The sequence below is a fragment of the Sinocyclocheilus anshuiensis genome, unplaced genomic scaffold, assembly GCF_001515605.1.
Source record: "Sinocyclocheilus anshuiensis isolate Anshui unplaced genomic scaffold, SAMN03320099.WGS_v1.1 scaffold3116, whole genome shotgun sequence".
NCBI classification, from domain to species: Eukaryota; Metazoa; Chordata; class Actinopteri; order Cypriniformes; family Cyprinidae; genus Sinocyclocheilus; species Sinocyclocheilus anshuiensis.
In genome coordinates, this window is record NW_015549738.1 from 64,128 (window position 1) to 85,938 (window position 21,811).

At 40.3% G+C, this 21,811-nt stretch overlaps 1 protein-coding gene across 3 annotated transcripts; it reads right to left on the reverse strand.

The window, feature by feature from the left end:
• Positions 1–6,652: 6,652 nt before the first annotated feature.
• LOC107660825 (gastrula zinc finger protein XlCGF57.1-like) lies at positions 6,653–20,914 on the reverse strand. 3 transcript variants are annotated; one of them, XM_016450246.1, is made up of 3 exons: positions 20,603–20,914; positions 15,797–15,908; positions 6,653–7,929 (listed from the first exon to the last, which is right to left on the reverse strand). In XM_016450246.1, exons 2-3 carry the CDS (start codon positions 15,879–15,881, stop codon positions 6,839–6,841), a joined length of 1,176 nt encoding a protein of 391 aa, XP_016305732.1. In that variant the 5' UTR covers positions 15,882–15,908; positions 20,603–20,914; the 3' UTR covers positions 6,653–6,838. The 3 variants fall into 3 exon arrangements, with proteins under 3 accessions (XP_016305732.1, XP_016305735.1, XP_016305734.1); XM_016450249.1 differs by having other exon boundaries at positions 15,797–15,902; positions 20,603–20,665; XM_016450248.1 differs by having other exon boundaries at positions 20,547–20,642.
• Positions 20,915–21,811: the final 897 nt, after the last annotated feature.

Below are 21,811 nucleotides of genomic sequence, written 5' to 3' on the forward strand. Positions count from 1 at the left end.
ATCACAATATTATGAGAATAGCCGCTATCTCAGCATATTGTGATGACTGTGGACCCAGCTTGAAGTGTTGTGGAGGGCAAGGTCGATCATTTAGCCAGAGAACACCAGCATCTGCCTTTAGGATGCCCTCGTGGTTGTAGGAACATCCATCGACGTAGGCTGTGGGCATGCCTTGGCAGACATTCTCGTCAAAATACCTGTGGCACCAGCATCTGCCTTTAGGATGCCCTCATGGTTGTAGGAACATCCATCGACATTGGCAGATATTCTCGTCAAAATACCTGTGGCAGGTAGGTGGCAGTAGTTGGGGCCTTTCTGCTTCTACGATCTCAGTCGGTGTGTTATCGAAGCAGCTTTGGCTGGCTGCCAGGCCGTTACCCAGAGCCGACTTTGAGCATATCGTGCTTCTACGTTGCGCCCCTGGAGGGCCATTAGCCATGTGGCTATGCGTGTGTTTGTGACCACACCATTGCTGATGCGCTGGCTGTTAAGAAATGTGACAGGCTGGTGACAGGTCTCTATGATCACCACACCATCGCGGATGCGCTGGCTGTTAAGAAATGTGTCTCGATGATTACTTTCTGTGCTCCGATGTAGTTGGAGAATCTCTGGATATGAATAGTTGCACACGCCTAGAAAACTTCAGAGTTCTGAGACACTGGCAGGTGGCTTAATGTTCTGAATGGCATGGATGCAGCTGGTTTGTGGCTCAATGCCCCGTGGTCCAATGAGCAGGCCCACGTAGTTGACCTTGGTTTTACACCATTGTCCTTTGTGGAGGGCAATCTTGGCACTGGCAGTGGTCAATTGGTGCAGTACATGGTCAATTTCTTTCAGGTGATCAGCCACCATCGTGTGTTTCATCAGAAGGTCATCGACATAGATTAAGTTCCCTCTTACCCTGGCATCCGGGCATGCTTTGTTGAGGAAGATGTTAAATTCGGCTGGTGAGTTGGCATAGCCGAATGGGCACCCGGTGAAGGTGTACTGCCGATTGCAAAAGGTGAAAGCCAGCTTGTGTTGGTCATCTGGATGCACTGGTATATTCCAAAATCCTGAGGCCACATCAAGAGTGGAGAAGTTTGTGGCTCCTCTGAATCTTGGTATCTCCTGTTCCAGCTGGGTCATAGGCCATCGCGACAATGGCACCTGTTGGTTCAGTTTCCTATAGTCGATGGTTGGCTGCCACTTGCCGTTTGATTTTAGGACAGGCCAGATGGGGGCTAGGTGCTGTTACACGGACGGATGACATCCTTCTCAAGCATAGAGTTGATGATCTCCTGTACGGGTTCGTACGATTCAAGGGGGATCTTGTATTGCTTGACAAAAGTGGGTGGAGCTTTTGGGTGCGTTGGGACACGCACAACATGGAGGTTAGTGAGGCCACAATCTAAAGAGTCCTTGGCAAATGATTCCTTGTATTTGTAAAGGACTTGACGGAGTTTGTGGCGGTCTGCATCCTCCTGTATGGCATCAGAATCTTCAGAATTTGTTGGACTTGTGTCTCAAAACCTGGGTATGGCTCTTCTGTCGTTACTTCCTCTGTGCCGTGGGCAGTCAGAGGTGCAGTCACACTTTCATTCTCGCAGGTGGAGTGGTTAGAGACTGTATACACGGCAAGGTGTTGGTCTTCTGTTAGCTCTGTTCTACACACCTGCTCCTTGACCACTGGCATGACTGAAGTTATTGTGATGATCTTGAAGGGTGCTGTTGACACTGTGTGGCCTGAGCTTCCTTCTGGAATCGAATCTGAGATGGGTCAAATTATTGGTAGAATTAGTTAAAAGTCATGGAAGTCATAACTCACTAGCCAACCCAGACGGTAGGCCTTAGGCACTCTGACATCCGTTGCTATGCAGTTGTTGAACAGGATGTACACTGCTCGAGATGTCACTTCAATGAGGGGTGTGGCTTCCAAAGTGAAGCCCAGTTCCCCACATTCGTGTGAAGGTTGGAAGAAGCCTAGGGTGTGGCTGAGAACTTGGCTGCTTCGCAGGTTGAGTCGAACAGCGACCCCTTTGGTGTAAGCTGGTACTACAGTCTCTTGTTCATTGATTAGCGTGCAGGCCTCAGGGATTGTTTGGCCTCACAGGAGGTTCTCGAGGTTGACAGGAACAGTGGGTGACTGTGAGGTCGCAGGCTTCAGGGATGGTTTGGCCTGACAGGAGGTTCTTGAGGTTGACAGGAACAGTGGGAGACTGTGAGGTCATTGGAGCCCATATCACTTCATTGATCGTGTCCACGTGAGCCCTGAGGCGAATCAGAATGTCCGCTCCGATGTAGACATCATGCGGTGCATCTGGAAGGACCAGGAAGTAATGGGTTAGACCAGTGGTTCTCAAGCTGGGGTACGCGTAGCCCTGGGGGAACGTGAGGTGACAGAGGGGGGTACGTGAACAAAATTCTGAGTTGAATTCTACCCCAACTTAAAGTAACATTAAAACCGAAAATGTCTTTCTGACAAGCAAAATGCCACTTCTAATGTAAAAACAGGAAAATGGGAGTGCCGCAAACGGTCAAATACATGATATCCAATCAGCTTACCTCATCTTTTGCGGTCAAAACAGACTGCATCCACACAAGCAGCGTGCGTATGATAGGATGCCCGCTGAATATGCTGCTTTAGCAAATCGCGCTGCTGTTCACTGTATCTTTAAAGTAGATCTTCACTTAATAGCATGAAGAGCAAATATTGTCACACACTGTACATTGAGATCGATTGAAACTCTCTTCGATAAAGACACCCTTTGAGTTGTTTTCATGTATAAAATATGAGCAAGAATGCAAATTTCCCTGAATATCCAAACAATGGCAAATGTGACATTAATTTTTACAACAGTTCAACAAAAAAAGGTAATATTAAGTGAACATTTAACATTTTAAATGTAGCCTACATTTTAAACAGAATACTGTCATGTTTGTTATATTTTGCAACAAAATAATAGTTCCAATGAAATCTGTATCATCTGGTGTGCATCTCCAAGCAACACACAGCAGTGTTTCGTTAGTGAACGAATCTGCGGCTTTGAATGATTCGGAGAGTCAGTGATTAATAACCCATTCATAACTACAGCATTTTGCTTGGTTACTGAATGAATGAATGAATGAATGACACGACGCCTGGCTCACTAAGACAGTGACTTGCCGCCACCTATTGGCGGTTTTATTTTTAAGTCTAAAGTAGGCTATCACTTCGATTTGCCATCATTTATTACTTTATTTATTATATTAATAATACACTTAATGGAATGTTAATACTATGACATAAAACATGACATAAGATACAATTAATACAGATAGAAAATCTTTGCCTCTATAAAAGTAAAAAAAAAAAAAGCACTTAAGGGGGCAAATATTGTCCTTTAATAGAAAAGGTGTAACTGCGGTCTAAGTGGAAGAGAGGGGGTACACAGAAGAATGTTAAATGCCCCAGGGGGTACACTGCTATAAAAAGTTTGAGATTCACTGGGTTAGACACCTGTCATTCCACCTCAAGTTCAGGGAACAGATGCCCTTGGCAATCACCATGGTTGATGGGCAGGGTTATAAAGGGAATCGTATGCGCTTGTTAGCAAAAAGAATGTTCGTTGTGTGTTGTATGAGAGCATTGAACAGTGAGAGGCTGATGGCTGAATTGTCTGCCCACAGTGCTAGTATGGGGTCAGTTGTTGTGACATCATTCAGCTGTAAGCCCCCCTTAACCTGGGGTCCGTATGAGTCAGAGTCCTTGGCTAGCTGGAGAGTACAGAGCAGTGACCTTGAACCTCACTCTTGGGCCGAGACGTTCCTGCGGCTGGCGGCGAGATTTTCCGTGACCTTTGTCGTCTCTTGGCTTCACTTTGAAATCTGTCAAAAAGTTGGCTTGACATTAAAGTGAGGTCAGCTCAAGTGTCCACCAGGGCCTCCAGTCTTGCCTTATTTTCCAATTTGATGGCCAGGTAGAGTTTTTTGGCCACCCCCCTTTCGATTAGGTTCCCCAGGAGTCTTGGCACTGGGGCTTGTGTGGTGACTGGCAAGCAGTCAGAGCTGGTCTCGTGTGGCTCGTCAGGGAGGCAGACCACCAAAACTGCACTTTTGGGCACTTTGGGGTCCTGGCTGGAGGTGTGGTGCGAGTTGTTGGCTGGTTCTGGTGGTTCACTGGGGCTTGTGTGGTGACTGGCAAGCAGTCAGAGCTGGTCTCGTGTGGCACGTCAGGGAGGCAGACCACCAAAACCGCGCTTTCTGGTACTTTGCGGTCCGGGCTGGAGGTGTGGTGCGGGATGTTGACTGGTTCTGGTGTTTCAGCAGTCAGCTGAGGTGGTTGAGTGATGTCATCACATGGTGATGGTATATTCAATTCAATTCAGTTCAAGTTTATTTGTATATCGCGTTTCACGATAGAAATCGTTGCAAAGCAGCTTTACAGCAAATTAAGTTTCTACAATATTTAGTGGTAGCTTATCAGTGGTGACTGAAACGATGAGTGGGCCCGGTGACGTTTTGCTCGACTCCAAAAGAGTTATTAGGCCAGTAAACGCAAGTCCTAATGCATCATTTGTATTATCAATGTGAATGTTAAAATCTCCGACAATTAGCGCTTTATCAACAGTAACCAATAGGTCTGAGAGGAAATCTGCAAATTCTTTTAGGAAATCTGTATATGGCCCTGGTGGTCTATACACAGTAGCCAGAGCAAGAGATACGATAGATTTCTTTTGCATATCTGACAGTGTAACATTAAGCAGAAGTATTTCGAATGAGTTAAACCTGTATCCTGTCTTCTGAGTAACAGTGAGTAACATACCGGTCTTTTATAAATCTGATAAAACTCAAAGACTCATCAGAGATATGAGGGATGCAATACTACGCTAGAGGTCAGGGGTGTCTAAACTCGGTCATAAATGTGAACATAAAAATAACTCATTGTGACTCATTTTGCCAGCACTGGTCACAATTGTTTATTTAATCTGAGAATTAGCGCCAGCGTCTGCTGACACTGTGATACTGAACGACAAGTAGCTGGGATCCAGGAAGATACCCATTTGTATATTCAGAGAGGAGCTCATCTCTGTTGGGCTGAACTTATATTGTGACTCCATTTGTGTGCATTCACTAAACTAAAGATGAATCAAATAATGCAGTTTAACATTTATTATTTTACTCATCCTGTTATTTATCAGCTTTCATTTACATTGCAACATTTGTCTCAGCAAGACAGACGTCAATAAAGTTTATACTTGTTCAGATATTAGATTTCAGGGTGTAATAAAGCTGTGTGTGAATGTAAAACCTGCAAAGTTTCAAAGATGAATTTCATAATCACAAAGGTGTACCATGGGACAAAAAAAACTTTGAGAACAACTAAGCTATAGCAAAGCAGATGGTCAGATGCAGCCACAGGAGTTCATATGTACAAGTCAAAAAATAAAAAGCCAAATAAAATTCAAAATTATAAAGAGACAAAGAATGCACATGGTTATAAAGGTGGACAATCAGATTTGCAACACATTCAACTTAAAGGTGACAAAACCTGGAAAAGTCAGATTTTCATGATATCACGATACCTGGGTATTATTATTGACAACAAATTACGTTTTGGTCCACATATTAAGTATCCGAGTAAAAAATTAAAAAAAGAAGTTAGGGTTTTTCTTTAGAAATAAGTCATGTTTCACATTTAAGGTGAGGAAAAAACTAGTGTCCGCTGCATTTTTACCGATTCTTGAATATGGGGATGTGGTTTACCAGCATGCCCCTTCTTACCTTCTTTCTTCCTTGGATGCTTTGTACCATGGTGCTCTGAGATTTATTACTGATTGTAAATTTTCAACTCATCATTGTGATTTATATGAAAGAGTTGCATGGCCTTCCTTGAGAATACGGAGAAAAATGCACTGGCATTTGTTGATATATAAGGCAATTTTGGGTTATTTGCCAAAGTATCTCTGTTGTTTTATACAAAGGACTTTAATTGGAAATCATTCATTGCGTTCTCAATCAATTTACAATCTCTTTTTGGGAAGCCTTTTTCTGCAAGCGTCTGAGAAAACCAGCGTGTCTGCTTTCTCTCCCTTGGTGACGTGGCAAAGTGATCTCATTATAATATTACCGCCCCTTAATCTGTACGTTTACACCCACGGTGCCGTTATCTATTAATTTATTTACTGTATATTGCTGCTGCCACACAGATCTAAAATAAACATGTGATTTATTGCCCAGTTGTTTACCTTCACAGACATAACCATCTGTTTTTTGTAACGCGTGTGTTTTTTAACGTAAACTTGTGTGTGAATGAGAACTTAGTTTAGTACTCGCATGCTGTGACAGCCGCTTTCTGTGCGTGTGCTTCAGATGTGTGCTCTCAGAAAACCCTATATCAGAAGTTTAAACTCATATGGTTTAAAGCGCATTATTTCAGCGCGATAAACATGATAATCAGAACCAAAACAGATGTTTTTAGCAGGTCCGAGCTGTAATGGCAGCTCTATTTTGGACAATGGTGCGAGCAGCAGCTCATTTGCATTTAAAAAGACAGGCACGAAAAACAGCGTGTTTCTGCTTCCACTGAAAATAGGCATTTTCAAAATGATATAATAAATGATCTGTGGAGTATTTTGAACTGAAACTTCACAGACACATTCTGGGGACACCAGAGACTTATATTACATATTGTAAAAAGGGGCATAATATGTCTCCTTTAAGTGTGAACATAACCTTTATTTCACAGAGATGCCTATTTTCTGGTGCCATTTAAAAACAAAACATCCCCAGTCATGTCACTTTGTAGTAGTGAATAACACGTTTCTATGGATCCTACACAGCTTACAGTTGTAAGGACTGTTCACGTGTGAATCAAGGATTACGTCTGAGACTCATTCCACACTAATCGCTTCTCTCCAGTGTGAACTCTCATGTGTAACTTAAGATTTCCTTTTTGTGAGAAGCTATCCCCACACAGTTTGCAGGTGAAAGCCTTCTCTGTAGTATGAAGTCTCACATAAGTGTAGAGGCTTACTTTACAGTTGAAACTCTCTCCACACTGATGACACATAAAACCGCTCTCTCTTGAATGTTCACTCGTGTGGGAATTAAGGGTTTCAATGTATTTGTAACCATGTCCAGACAGATCACGTGCGAACGACTTCTCTCCAGTGTGAACTCTCATGGGTGACTTGAGGCTTTCTTCATATTTGTAACTCCTTCCACACTGATCACATGTGAATGACTTCCCTGAATGAATGGTTATGTGTTGATTAAGGGTTCCTTTTGTATCGAAACTCTTTCCACAGTTTTGGCATGTGAACGGCTTCCCTCTGGTGTGAATTTTCATGTGTTCATTAAAGTTTCCTTTTGTAACGAAACTCTTTCCGCAGTGTTGGCATGTGAATGGCTTCTCTCCGGTGTGAATTTTCATGTGTTGTTTAACGTTTCCTTTTAGTGTGAAACTCTTTCCACAGTGTTGGCATGTGAACGGCTTCTCTCCGGTGTGACTTTTCATGTGTACATTAAGGTTTCCTTTTGTAACGAAACTCTTTCCGCAGTGTAGGCATGTGAACGGCTTCTCTCCGGAGTGAATTTTCATGTGTTCATTAAGGTTGCCTTTTGTAACAAAACTCTGTCCGCAGTGTTGGCATGTGAACGGCTTCTTTCCGGTGTGAATTTTCATGTGTTCATTAAGTATTCCTTTTGCAATGAAACTCTTTCCGCAGTGTTGGCATGTGAACGGCTTCTCTCCGGTGTGAATTTTCATGTGTTTTTTAAGGTTTCCTTTTAGTGTGAAACATTTTCCACATTCATGGCAAGTTAAGTAACTGGGAGGTTTGGTCTTCTGAACTGAATTTGTTTCAGTCGGTGTGGATTTTTCTACAGCCAAGAAATCATGTCTCTCATATTGATCTTTCTCTTCGATTTCTTTCAGTTCTTGATTCTCTTCTTTTATTGCCATCAGGTCTAAAGTGAAAAAAAAGACAAATAGAAGTTAATGGGAGTTTAATGGCTCAAAGTAACAAGAGAGCAAAACCAAGATAAAAGTATTAAAACATCAAAACTAACATTACGCAACAAACCCCGATTATTATAGACCAATCCTGAATCTGCCATTCAGCTCAAAAATATTAGAAAATAAAAGAGCCCCTTCACTTTGCAATGGTACTTGTGAACAGTTTCAGTCAGGATTTAAACACCAACATTATTGACGTGAAGGAGATGTACAGGTAAAGCCTGTGTTATACTTTCCGCGTCCGCGAGTCCGCTATGGTATGCGTGACGTAAAAACGTCATCGGAGAGTGTGCGCGGAGGCTCCATGCGGACATCCGCGTACCTCTCATTTTTTGTGACCACGTGTACTTGTCCACAGTAGGCTACTGCGCATGCGCAGGCTGTGTGAAGAAGCCCGTTGCTTCTTGAACCTGTACAATCCGTCGATAAAACAATATAAAGACAGCCAGATGTACAATAACTCTGGCCAATTCTTTGTTCACATGTTTTTTTATTGTTCAAGCCGATCTACTACGCATGTATGGAACACGTCCGCGGAGCGGACCATCAGCGTATGCTTTCGGAAGTATAAATAGAAGTAGACCGCGTCCGCGCTGTCCGTGTACGCGTCCGGATTGCTCATGCGAAAAGTATAACACAGGCTTAAGACCCAAGGATCAGATATGTTAAACTAAGACCAGGAGTCAGAGATGCAATTAATTGAAGAAAAATGTAATGAAGAAAACTCAGCTTCAGCCTACAACACTAGCGAGGAGTTCATAGACCAAACTGCATGCATTCACATTTCTTCAACAATGATACTCTAACAGAGTGCTGCCAGCATTACTGCAGAGGTTGAAGGGGTGGGGGTCAGCCTGTCAGTGCACAGACCATACACCGCACACTGCATCAAATTGGTCTGCATGGCTGTCGTCCCAGAAGGAAGCCTCTTCTAAAGATGATGCACAACAAAAGTGTTACAAGACCTTCTTTTGGCATCTAATCATGAGTACATCTTTCTTTTAGTGTCTTTTAGTCTCTTTTGACAACATAGAACACAATATTCTTTTGAATAGCTTGAGAATTATATTATTTCTTGATAAGCATTAACACGGCTTAGGTCAAATCTATCTGACTGCTGATACTTTGTGTAAACAAATAGATGTATTATCAAACACAATTATGGAGTGCCACAGGGCTCAGTATTAGGTCCTCTGCTTTTTTCCTAGTATATGCTGTCCCTGAGAAACATTATCATCAGAGTTCAGTATATTATGCCAACAGCCATGTTTCCACTGTCGGGCAAAAGGCCAGCGTGCTAGTGCGTGCCAGGGTCAGTTGAGATTTCACTATCACTACCGGGGCTTGATCGTGCCTACTTGGGGTTTCCTTGGGGCCAACAGCCAGGGATTTTTGGCTTGCCGAATACTTTGGTCTAAAGTGGGCTAACTGGGGCTTGAAGAGTGGTCATGAGCAAAGGCAACAAACAACCTTTTACTACAGTTTATCCGAGTTAGAAGTAGGTAGGCACAGCTGCTCATTTCCCATGTTTTCGTATCAAGAAATCTGTACTTCTTGTATCCCAGATTCTAAATATAGATTGTTACCTTCCAGAGCATTGGTGAAGTGGAGAAGGACCCTGCTTTCATCAATCTAGCCTCCCCAGAAACTCTAAAGTCCACTACCGAACTTCCAGAACTCCTTGGTCTCAGTCTTCTGGTCCCTGAGTTCCCAAATCTGGTGGTTACAGAGCTAGCAGTCAAGGACCTACACACCTTAGAATGGACCACTCACCCATTCTACCCCCTCCTGTGTCCCGATCATGGGAAGTCATCCAAAGCCTCGTCATCCTCGCTGGTTCCATCCAGCTTGCCGGCTTCTCCCTTCCATTGGTTTCACCTAGTGCCCTGGTCCTCAGCTTGGCCTAGGTGCATTGATTCCTCGGCTCCACCGCAGTCTGTTTGCCCATCGGCTCCACTGTGGTCCATCATCCTACAGGTTCAACTGGGCTCTGTTGTCGTTCTGGACCCGCCTTGATCTTCCCGGTCTTTGGCTCTGCCTGGGTCTCCACTTTGGTCAGTCGATGCTGGGAATAAGGGTAATGCAATGTTCAAGTTCAATTTCTGTTTTCCTGTCTCCTTTTTTCACGGTTTCGAATTCATTGTCACAGTGATTTGGTTTCTTTTGTTACTAGCTAGTGCTTCCGGTGCCACCAACCACCAAAGCCTGTGGGCCCAGCTCGTCCTCCTCCTCCTGTGAGAGCTCTCCGGCCGCTGCCACAACGCCAGGGCCCAAACCCTCCATCTGCTGTAGGTGAACCAAAAACAACTGATAACAGCCCTCAGTGATATGTGTCGGGTCCCCGCTATGATAGCAGCAACATTCACAAATGTTTACAGAACAAGTGGGAACCCAGTGTGCCTGTAGCTTTCTCCATTTCGGTTTTATCATGTGATAGAAAGTCTAAGGCCTTCTCTAGCCGTACGGCTGACCCATCTAATCTGTGGCCTATTATGCATCAAACTAAGATTGTTGAGACACAAAGCAATGCCATCAAGTTAGCATTTTTAAACATTCGCCCACTAAAAAATAAATCATTTCTGATCAATGACTTAACCACAAACAACCTGGGTTTTACTGACAGCTGCAGTGCAACTGTTCTCAATGAAACAGCCCCTCCTAACCTTACTTTCATGAGTGTCTGCAGGATTGTTAGGAGAGGTGGAGGTGTAGCTGCTCTATTTAAAGATGTCTATCAATGCAAGCAAGTGTCATTTGGTCAGTACTTGTTTTTTGAATATCTAGGGATTGTGCTGAAAGGTAAAAATTCTGTTTATCATTATGTACAGGCCTTTAAAATACTCTCCAGCCTTTGTTGAAGAGTTCACAGAAATGCTATGAATGATTTCCTCAGAGTTTGACTGTATTGCTATTGTAGGGGATTTTAATATTCACATAGATAATGCAGAAATCAAAACTTCAAAAGAAATTATAACTATTTTTAACACTTTTGACCTTATTCAGCATGTGCATGAACCCACACACAATCGTGGACACTATAGACCTAGATCTAGATTTAATCATCAGTAGATGTCTAAACATTTCATCCATTGTAATTAAGGATGTAGCACTATCTGATCACTTCTGTATTTTCTTTGATCTACTGTAGATCTGTCTCTGTCAGAAAGAGATGCATTAACGAAAACACTAGTGTGCTATTTATGGAGGCTATATCTTTAACACCAAGCATTTCTGCAGACTCTGTTGATCTTCTCCTTGATTCCTTTAACTCAAAAGTTAAGAATGTTATTGATGATATTGCTCCTGTAAAAGTCAATAAGAAGACTGGCAGACAAAAATCACCTTGGAGAAAATCAACAGCAGTAGAGAGTATGAAAAGACAATGCAGAAAATCTGAGCGGATGTGGTGGAAGACGAAACTTGAAGCTCACTATAGCATCTATAAAGACAGCCTTCATGCTTTCAATGTGGAACTAGCCATAGCTAGATAGACCTTCTTGTCAAACCTTATAAACAGTAACTTAAACAACACTCGCACACTTTTTGCTACTGTTGAGAGTCTGACAAATCTTCCTTTTATAGGCAAGATTATTGAAAAGGTAGTTTTTAAATCAGCTGAACAACTACTTAAACTCAAATGGATAACTGGACAATTTTCAATCTGGTTTCCGACCGCATCACAGCACAGAGACAGCACTACTTAAGATAATAAATGATATTCAGTTTAATTCTGATTCTGGTAAAATATCAGTGCTGGTACTACTAGATCTTAGTGCTGCGTTTGACACTGTCGATCATAGCATACTTCTATAGAAACTAGAAAACTGGGTCGGGCTTTCTGGGATGGTAATCAAATGGTTCAGGTCATACTTAGAAGGGAGAGGTTATTATGCGAGTATAGGAGAGCATAAGTCTAAGTGGACGTCTATGAAATGCAGAATCCCACAAGGCTCAATTCTGGCACCGCTCTTGTTTAGCCTGTATATGCTCCCACTAAGTCAAATAATGAGAAAGAACCAAATTGCCTATCACAGCTATGCTGATGATACCCAGATTTACCTAGCCTTATCTCCAAATGACTACAGCCCCATTGACTCCCTCTGCCCTAACCTCTAAATGCATTGATGAAATTAACAGTTGGATGTACCAGAACTTTCTTCAGTTAAACAAGGAGAAAACTGAAGTCATTGCATTTGGAAACAAAGATGAAGTTCTCAAGGTGAATGCATACCTTGACTAGGGGTCAAACAACTAAAAATCTTGGAATCAAGAATCTTGGTGTGATTCTGGAGACAGACCTTAGTTTCAGTAGTAATGTCAAAGCAGTAACTAAATCAGCATACTATCATCTCAAAAACATTGCAAGAATTAGATGTTTTGTTTCCAGTCAAGACTTGGAGAAACTTGTTCATGCCTTTATCACCAGCAGGGTGGACTATTGTAATGGTCTCCTCACCGGCCTTCCCAAGAAGACCATTAGACAGCTGCAGCTCATCCAGAACGCTGCTGCCAGGATTCTGACTAGAACCAGAAGATCTGAGCATATCACACCAGTCCTCAGGTCCTTACACTGGCTTCCAGTTACATTTAGGATTGATATTAAAGTACTTTTACTCATTTATAAATCACTCAATGGCCTAGGACCTAAATACATAGCAGGTATGTTCACTGATTATAAACCTAACAGACCACTCAGATCATTAGGATCGAGTCAGTTAGAAATACCAAGGGTTCACACAAAACAAGGGGAGTCTGCTTTTAGTTATTATGCCGCTCGCAGTTGGAATCAGCTTCCAGAAGAGATCAGATGTGCTAAAAACTTAGTCACATTTAAATACAGCGTCAAAACTCATCTGTTAACTGTGCATTTATTGAATGAGCACTGTGCTACGTCCAAACTGATTGCACTGTATTTTATGTATAATTGTTTTCTATTTTTAACTTTTAAATTCATTTTAAATCAATTTCTAAATAATTTTTAAAGTTTTGAAGTTCCCCGTTTTATTGTTGTGATTTTTTGATTATTTTACTTCCTTTTATGTAAAGCACTTTGAATTACCATTGTGTATGAAATGTGCTATATAAATAAACTTGCCTTGCCTTGCTATGCTCACGTCATGTTTAGTTACTCTTTTTGTATTCAGTCCCTCAGTTTCAGTCAGTCCTAGATTGCCTTTACTTTTCTTCAATGCTCATTGATTATAGTCTTTGCCTTAAGATTTTAAATACAAGGCTGTAGTTCCTCTGCTCCTCCTTCCTTCACCTGGCCAGTGTAACACATTAGGGTTGTCACATTATTTTGGTAATTGAGTAATTGGTAGACTATTTTGACAATTAATCTAATAATTTTGTGGTAAGAAAAGGGGAACGAGACACTGCGTCCCCTAGAGAACACTATGGGGGAATGCCATCAGCATGACCAGTGTCTGAAGCACAAGTCTAAACACAACAAAGAACATGACATTGGCCAGCGACAGCTTACAATGACACTACTGGTGCGACCTTGAGTATAAAAAGGGCATTTGTATAACACATCATTCACTTCTTTTCTGAAGGAAATGTACACAGGAACACATGAAGCATGGCGAGTAGACAGTTTCTAATTGCCCCTCTTAGGGATTCAAGGTTACATGCATAACCTGATATGTTCATTTTCGAATGGGAACTGGCACTGCATCCCCTACAGCAGTGGATCTCAACCTTTTGGAGTACCGGACCCCAGTCCAATTCAGAACCATCCTCAAGGATCCCCAGAACAAAACTGACTCATCTATGAATCATTTGTGTCTTTGTGAGGACCAAATGCAGTAAAGTATAATTCAAGTTAGTTGACTTGTCCAGTATTTGGCCATATCATCAGCTATATTGGATTTTTCTTTCATGGGAACATGTCATGTCAAAATATACAACATTTATACAAAAATTCATACTTTATACGGACCCCCTGGCCTTATGTCAAGGACCACTAGGGGTCCACGGACCCCTGGTTGAGAAACACTGCCCTACAGCATGCTACGGGGAACAAAATACCCACTCTGCTATGATAAAGGTATGAGCGTCTTATTGACTGACACAGGGGTGTCCAAACTCGGTCCTGGAGGGCCACTGTCCTGCAGAGTTTAGCTCAAACCAGCTCCAACACACCTGCCTGAAAGTTTTTTGTATGCCTAGTGAGACCTTGATTAGCTGGTTTAGGTTAGTTTAATTGGTGTTGGAGCTAAACTTTGCAGGACAGCGGCCCTCCAGTACCAAGTTTAGAGACCTCTAGACTTACATTAAATTCAACTCCTCTAAATAAGTTCCCGTCCCTAAGGTGTACACCAATGCTAAAAACTGTAACCGATAAAGTCCTGGCTTAACCCTTCTAAAAAAAGGCATAACCATAGGCAGAGCTCATGGCTTGGTATTCCTGAGAATACCTTTAAGGGAATAATATCACTGATAGGAGATCTGAGAACAGAAGCCTCAGCAGGATGACTCGCTTAAGCCAGAGGAGGCCCGAGTTCTATGGTCAGGACATCTTCCAAGGAGGCTCACAGAAAGCCTAGTGACCTGGAGCTGCTATTCAGGCAGAGGTCTTATCTTTGTCAACCTGGCAACCATGTGCACGTGCTCTCTCTCTCTCCACTGTGGATAAACGCGCTTGCTTTCTGAAAACACCGGTTAGCTTGCAGTTTAGCGATCTCCACTTCAATATCCTATTATCAGAAAAGTGTAATTCATTAAGTGTTCATTTATGAGAGAGAGAGCGCGAGAGAGGCTGTGTATGTATGAATTACCACCGTTTTGCCGCGTTTCTCTACTAACAGTAAAGCTGTGGCTTTAATTCCTTTAGAAACAATGATGCTACCAGCTCCTTGTTGAGGAGGATAATATAGCTCTTGAGCGATTAAGCTATTTAGTTGATCAAATTGCAGGGCAGCGCTAAAAGCATTGTTCCTAAATGTCTGAGTGCGGCCGCAACGTGATCTGTGTGAGTGACTGAGCGTGTGTGTGCGTTAGATACAGAAGCCAGCGCATTAGTTTAGAACTCCTCTAATTTTTATTTTTTAAATGTAGAGAGTGTGTTAATTTGTGCAATGATACCTACAAGCAATGTAAATATGATTTTTTAATATATTAGAATGAGTACATTACAATATAAATTTATTAGAACGAGTACATTATTATTTATGGGCTTAAACACAAGATGCAAACAATCAGAATATTGTACCTGGTGGGGAGTGCCCAATGTAAACATGAAACATATGCCATTACCTATGGCTAGAGGGCTTGAGTGAGTTTAGTTTCGCTTTCACAACGAAGCACACAGCGTCTTCAGGACATGGCGGCAGCAACAATACTACAGCGAGAATAAAAGTTACGCCTTCTTTCCTTGCGTGAACATTTGGGCGACGTTATGCAAATCTTCCCACACAGTGATGTAGACATGTGGGGGCGTGTTAGAACGAGCCGTTTTAGGTAGGCGTGGTTGAAGCTTAACTTTGATAAAGAATATCTCTTTGGATTTGAGACTTTAGTCTTTGCAACTTTACAGATCTTCTTTATGCACCAATAGCTTGTATCACTCCAAAGAGAAAGGAACAATTGAAATCGCATCATATGACCCCTTTAAGAAAAAACTGGATCTGGTTGAAGACAGCATCAGTATTAGTCTGGTCATGTTATCTCAACATGTCAAATGACCCGCTCCAAGTCAAATAAAAGCTCTTTAATTAGGACACTCATATGACATTCTTCAAAAATATCATTCATTTCTGTAGAGCTGAACATTTTAATGAATAAATGAGTGAGTTCAGCTTTGAGAATGAAACCAACCTGTTTGTTCCTCAGTGTCTTCATGTTTCAAGCTAAATACTTCTGCAATACTCAGGTCTTCACTCTCCTGTTTAATAACCGCCATCTCGCTTCACCAGGAGGATTTCTGTGTCTGGAAAAAATAACCCAACCTAAATCTCTCAAGTCAGTCAAAGTGAGAGTGCTAAACTCAAAACTAGTGCTAAAAATTAATAAAAGAACACAAATTATACAAACACTTAAATATGATTGGAAACAAAAATGCAGGAATTACTGCAACAATAAACGTAAAACAATGTATGCTCAAAACAACAATGCATACGTACATGACCACGAGCGCTTCAACTGAATCATTTGGCGAATCAATCGGTTCAAGTGACTCGGAATTTTAAAAAGCTTAGTTTCTCTCATCGCTACTTGATCCGTGTTTATGATAAACTGAGGCTGCGTTCCAGTCCAATTTTTTGCGGCCTTCCCTCGCTAACTTCCCACCGTCTCGTTCACTCAGATGTACGTCATTGCTTACGTAGTCTATATAACTGCACTATATCATTATGTGCATGGCAAATTTTCTAATATATTTAACAGCTAATAGATGTTTCCAAGCTATGCATGGTTTAACGTTTTTGAGGTGAGCAGAAACACGTTAAACAAGTCTGGCTGTGCAGAAAAGCTATGTGCTCTAAAAAAGCATGTGTGCAGGTCAGGACAATTTACCGGTTAATTAAAACTTTGATAGACATGTGTCAGAGAAGTGATTTTTCTATTAGCCTACTGAAACTCACAGGAGCGTGAGTGTAGGCTATAACATTTCAATACATCACTTCACATCTTCCGCCGAGAAAGATAAAATGCTGCAACTAATATCTGGAATTGTTCATGCTCGCTTATTTCATAGTCTAACTGCAAAATGCATAACGCAATACACTTTTAAAACAATTTAATCACTGTCTCTGTGGTAAAGTCTAGGCTAAGGTTACTATTTTATTTAAATAATATAATAATGAAGATACACTGTTCGAAGTGAATTGCAATTATTTCATTAAAACGGATCAAATTAATTTTGTTAGTATAAATGTATTAATATAGGCTGGGGGTGGGGGGGGGGGCCGTGTCTTTTTTTTTTTTATTCCCCCTTCTTGACTGAAAAGTTAATTTAGGACAAGATGTTACATTTTAGGTTACCATTTTCAGAACAAATTATACTTGCAGCAGCGACAAACAAGAACAAAGACAAAGTAGATTATATTAACTGGCAATAGGTTCGGACATGTCAAACTTTAAGCATAACCAAATAATTATTTTTAAATTGATGCGAGCCATAGGCAACCATTTACATGCAGTCTATAAACATACATGGTGTGATTTGTGATTTAAAAACATCCCGCGAACCCGCTCCGGCGTCCCGATCTGAATCAAATGATTCGCGACACGCGAGCCGATTGAAGCACTTCGAAGCAGTGAATCATTTCGATTGAAGCGCTTCGAAGCAGTGAATAATTTCGATTGGAGCGCTTCGAAGCAGTGAATCATTTCGATTGGAGCGCTTCGAAGCAGTGAATAATTTCGACTGGAGCGCTTCGAAGCAGTGAATCATTTCGATTGGAGCGCTTCGAAGCGGTGAATCATTTCGATTGGAGCGCTTCGAAGCGGTGAATCATTTCGATTGGAGCGCTTCGAAGCGGTGAATCATTTCGATTGGAGCGCTTCGAAGCGGTGAATCATTTCGATTGGAGCGCTTCGAAGCGGTGAATCATTTCGATTGGAGCGCTTCGAAGCGGTGAATCATTTCGATTGGAGCGCTTCGAAGCGGTGAATCATTTCGATTGGAGCGCTTCGAAGCGGTGAATCATTTCGATTGGAGCGCTTCGAAGCGGTGAATCATTTCGATTGGAGCGCTTCGAAGCGGTGAATCATTTCGATTGGAGCGCTTCGAAGCGGTGAATCATTTCGATTGGAGCGCTTCGAAGCGGTGAATCATTTCGATTGGAGCGCTTCGAAGCGGTGAATACACATATACATATACACACATATATACACATATACACGTATACATACATATACACGTATACATACATATACACGTATATATACATATACACGTATATATACATACATATACACACATATATACACATACATATACACACATATATACATATACATATATACACATATACACATATATACATATATATACATACATATACATACATATACATATATACATACATATACACATATATATATATATACACATATATACACACACATATATATACACACATATACATATACATATACACATATACATATACACATACACATATACACATATACATATATACATATACATATACATATACATATATATATATATATATATGGGTCAAAGACGAAAAGGGTTTTTTAAAGCATCAAAAAATAAAAGTTCAATACAGCTTTAAGTTTAGTTTTTTCCCCATATATTAGAATGCGTCCTGTTTACGTTTATATTTTTCTAAACAAAAAATCACCATCATGCATTTTTTACCATGTTTGACAGAAAACAGGCACTAAAATGTCATTCAGTGTAACAATATTTATATACCAAAAAATCTTGTAAGGCATATTTAAAACATGAATCATTTGATGACATATTAAAAGACTCTATTTAAGCATCACAGTGCAGTCCTCAAATATCAATTAACTTTCATTTTTAAATCTTTATACTTTGCTAATGTCCTTCAAACCACTATGTTTTCCAATTTGCCAGCAAGAAGTTTTTGTAAGGAAGTGAAAATCATTTAAAATATATTAAAATTTAGTATGATCATATATTCTTATTTGTATTTTTATAAGTACAGGTCAGAATAAGTATATAGTTTCATTTTTACATAAATATGTATTACTCTGAATGACAATTTGCCAAAAAGAGAGATAACATTGCCATTGTTCCCATAACTGAAATATTTTTAGTATGAATCCGTGTCATTAAATGCGTTTTAATAATAATCCTGAGTAAATGACTGCAGAAACAGATGTTGAAATATAATAAGCATTTTCCTGATGCTCCCCTGCCATGCTTGCTTAGCTTGTCACTTTGTTTCTGACTTGCTCAGCCGCAAAAAATCCTGCTTTCAGCCACATTTATTAATACTTTCTGTTTGCAAACATAAATGAGTATTTGTGTGGAGAATCCCCTCAGTGATCTGAAAAAACAATCAAAAAAGTGGAAGGAAAAAACCCTTCTGTATATAAGAATAGCAGGTTCCACAGCACAACTAACAATAACTGCACAGAGAAATGCTATTGTTGGAATCTCTTTTATATTGTTGGATTTGTTTGTTTTTTCCAGCTGATGAATGATAAAAGCATTGACAGCCAATTAGAATCCATTCAACTTTAACGAGCTCCAGCATTTAAAGTGGCAGACAACAACCCTGCAGCACATGCTTAGCATGAACAGTGCTATTGTTCATCTGTGTGGAGGCTAGCATACGGTTATAGTTATTGCTCTTGTGTGGATGGGCTTTAAGAGTGCCACCCAAGCTACTGGGTCCACATTTACTTTATCAGCATTTTGGTTGTTTACAGTGCCTAGTGACTCTCTTCATGGGTGTCTATAATTAATCAATAATCAAATTAAACAATACCAAAATGCATTCAAATATTAATATTTATTAAGTTTAACACATATCTGTCACTGCTAAACATTCCTAATTTATCTGTAATATAAATAAGATGCTAAAATGGTTATTTATACAGCGATATGGTCATTCAGTGTAATGGATGACACTGTGGTGTAACAGAGAATTAGCATTACACTGAATAACCAAACTTCTGCTTTAGCTTATGTTTCAGGCAATCAAATGGCCAGCTATTTCAAACAGTGAGCTTAGCCAGTAAAGATAATCACAGTTATTCACAACATCTACTTGTTTTTCCAAACACCTAACATCAAAAGTGTTTTTTTAGTATGATCATATATTCTTTTTGGCATCTCACTGAATGACGTGTGCTTTTGTAACCTGTTACCACACCATGAAAAGATGAAATGATCAAGTATTTCAGAGCAATAAACTCACTTTCTGCAGCACCACACGGTCTTCCAGGTGTTATTCAATAATGTCACAGACTGCCGCATGACTATCAGTTTTTATATGATTTCAGAATAACTTCCTCCTGTTACACTGAATGATCTCAGAATAACTGCGGGGGACAACAGTCAATACAATAAGACATAGCCCTTTTAATATAACACAGCCAATACTTACTTGAGAATGCCAAGACAACACATATATTCTTTAACTTGGTATTTTATGTTTATTTAAAGATGTATTGGTAAAATCAAAGCCCAGACCATTACACTGAATGACAATTTTACACTTAGGAACATTATTTCCCCCATATTTTGACATTTTATTGTCACAAAGGTTATTTGAAATATTAAAGTAGACCATTTACTTGCATTTACTATGTTTTTTATGTATTTAAAATGACTTTTGTAAATCTAATTGGATGCGGACACCAAAATGGTGACGTCTCGTCTTTGACCCACACACACATATATATATATTTAAGCGGTCTGAATGACACGTAAAACATCGCTAAGAGTTACACGTTTGCGTGTTTTTTACGGCACAAACAAATGTCAGTTTTGTCTAAACGAGAAGCGGAACGCAGCCGGAGAAATGAGACGCGCCTTTAACGCTCATGATTGTTGGATAAAGCGTTAATCATGTTACACTCAATAACAGTTCGTTCATTTTACAGTTCTTGTAAAACTTACACGAACGTCTGAATAGTTTCCCCATCGATTTGAGCACTTTAAATGAATACACAGACCTTTCTTCAGCCGAATCACAAGAGAGCAGTAGCGCGGCGCGGGCGTGTGACGTCACACCGGCAAGGCAGAATAAAAGTCCCGGGTGCTTCTCCTTCTTGTACGATTTTATGGCGGTTGACAAGCCAACTTATGGTGTATTACCGCCACCAACTGGACTGGAGTGTGAAGCATTAACGGGAAAGAGGGAAAAGGGAACCAAAAAAAAATAAATCCATAAGTAAATAAAACAACCGGTAGTATTATTATGACATTTAAATTCTACTTTCTAATCCTGTTATCTTCAGATAACTAAGAATTTCTCTCATAGTACTTGTCTGTTCTGAGGCACAACCTAAAAGATTTGCTATAGTGAAATTAATTACTCCTATGTTTCTCAGTTTCTTAAATGACTCCTCTTTCTTTGGTATATACTGCACAATGTAGAAGTACATGCTCAATAGTCTCTGCCTCACTGCATGTAGTACACAATCCTGACTGATGTTTCCCTATTGTGAATAATGAATGATTTAAACCAGAATGTCCTATTCGAAGTCGAGTAATTATTATGTCTTCTTTTCTATTGTTAAAGCATACTCTCCCTTTGCCAACTTGTTTTTGGATATTGTATAGGTGTCTGCCCTTTAAATCCTTGTCCCACATTTCCTGCCACTTTTTATTCATGTGTTAATTCTTCCTTTTATTTCTACTTTACTCCGTGGAATTTGTACCTCAACGTTCATATGTTTTATTGCTTGTTTGGCCAGTTTATCAACCATTTCATTTCCTAGTACTCCTGCATGTGCAGGTACCCATAAGAACCTCAGGACTATACCAATTTCCTGAATCCTAAGCAGATTTATAAGTACTTCATAGATTAAATCCTTTCTTGATGTTGATTGTTCACTTATTAAACTATTTAAAGCTGACAAGGAATCTGTACAAATGACTACCCTAGTAGGCTTAACTTCCTCCACCCATTGAATAGCTAATAAAATTGCTATTAGCTCTGTTGTAAAGACTGATACAAAATTAGTTATCCTTTTCTGAATGTTGACTTGTAATCTTTGGATGTATACAGCTGCAGCTGACTTTCCTGATGTAGGATCTTTAGAACCATCTGTGAAGATATGGAGCATTGAAGAGTAATTTTGATCTAGATATTGTTGAACAACAACCTCCTTAGATAACGTTTTCTCATTCTTAACCATATATTGTAGATGAAAATCTAC

Coding starts and splice junctions, on each gene's coding strand:
- LOC107660825 (XM_016450246.1), bottom strand. CDS start 15,881: ATGGCGGTTATTAAACAGGAGAGTGAAGACCTGAGTATTGCAGAAGTA. Junction 7,930..15,796: donor AGACACTGAGGAACAAACAG/GTTGGTTTCATT, acceptor TTTTCACTTTAG/ACCTGATGGCAATAAAAGAA.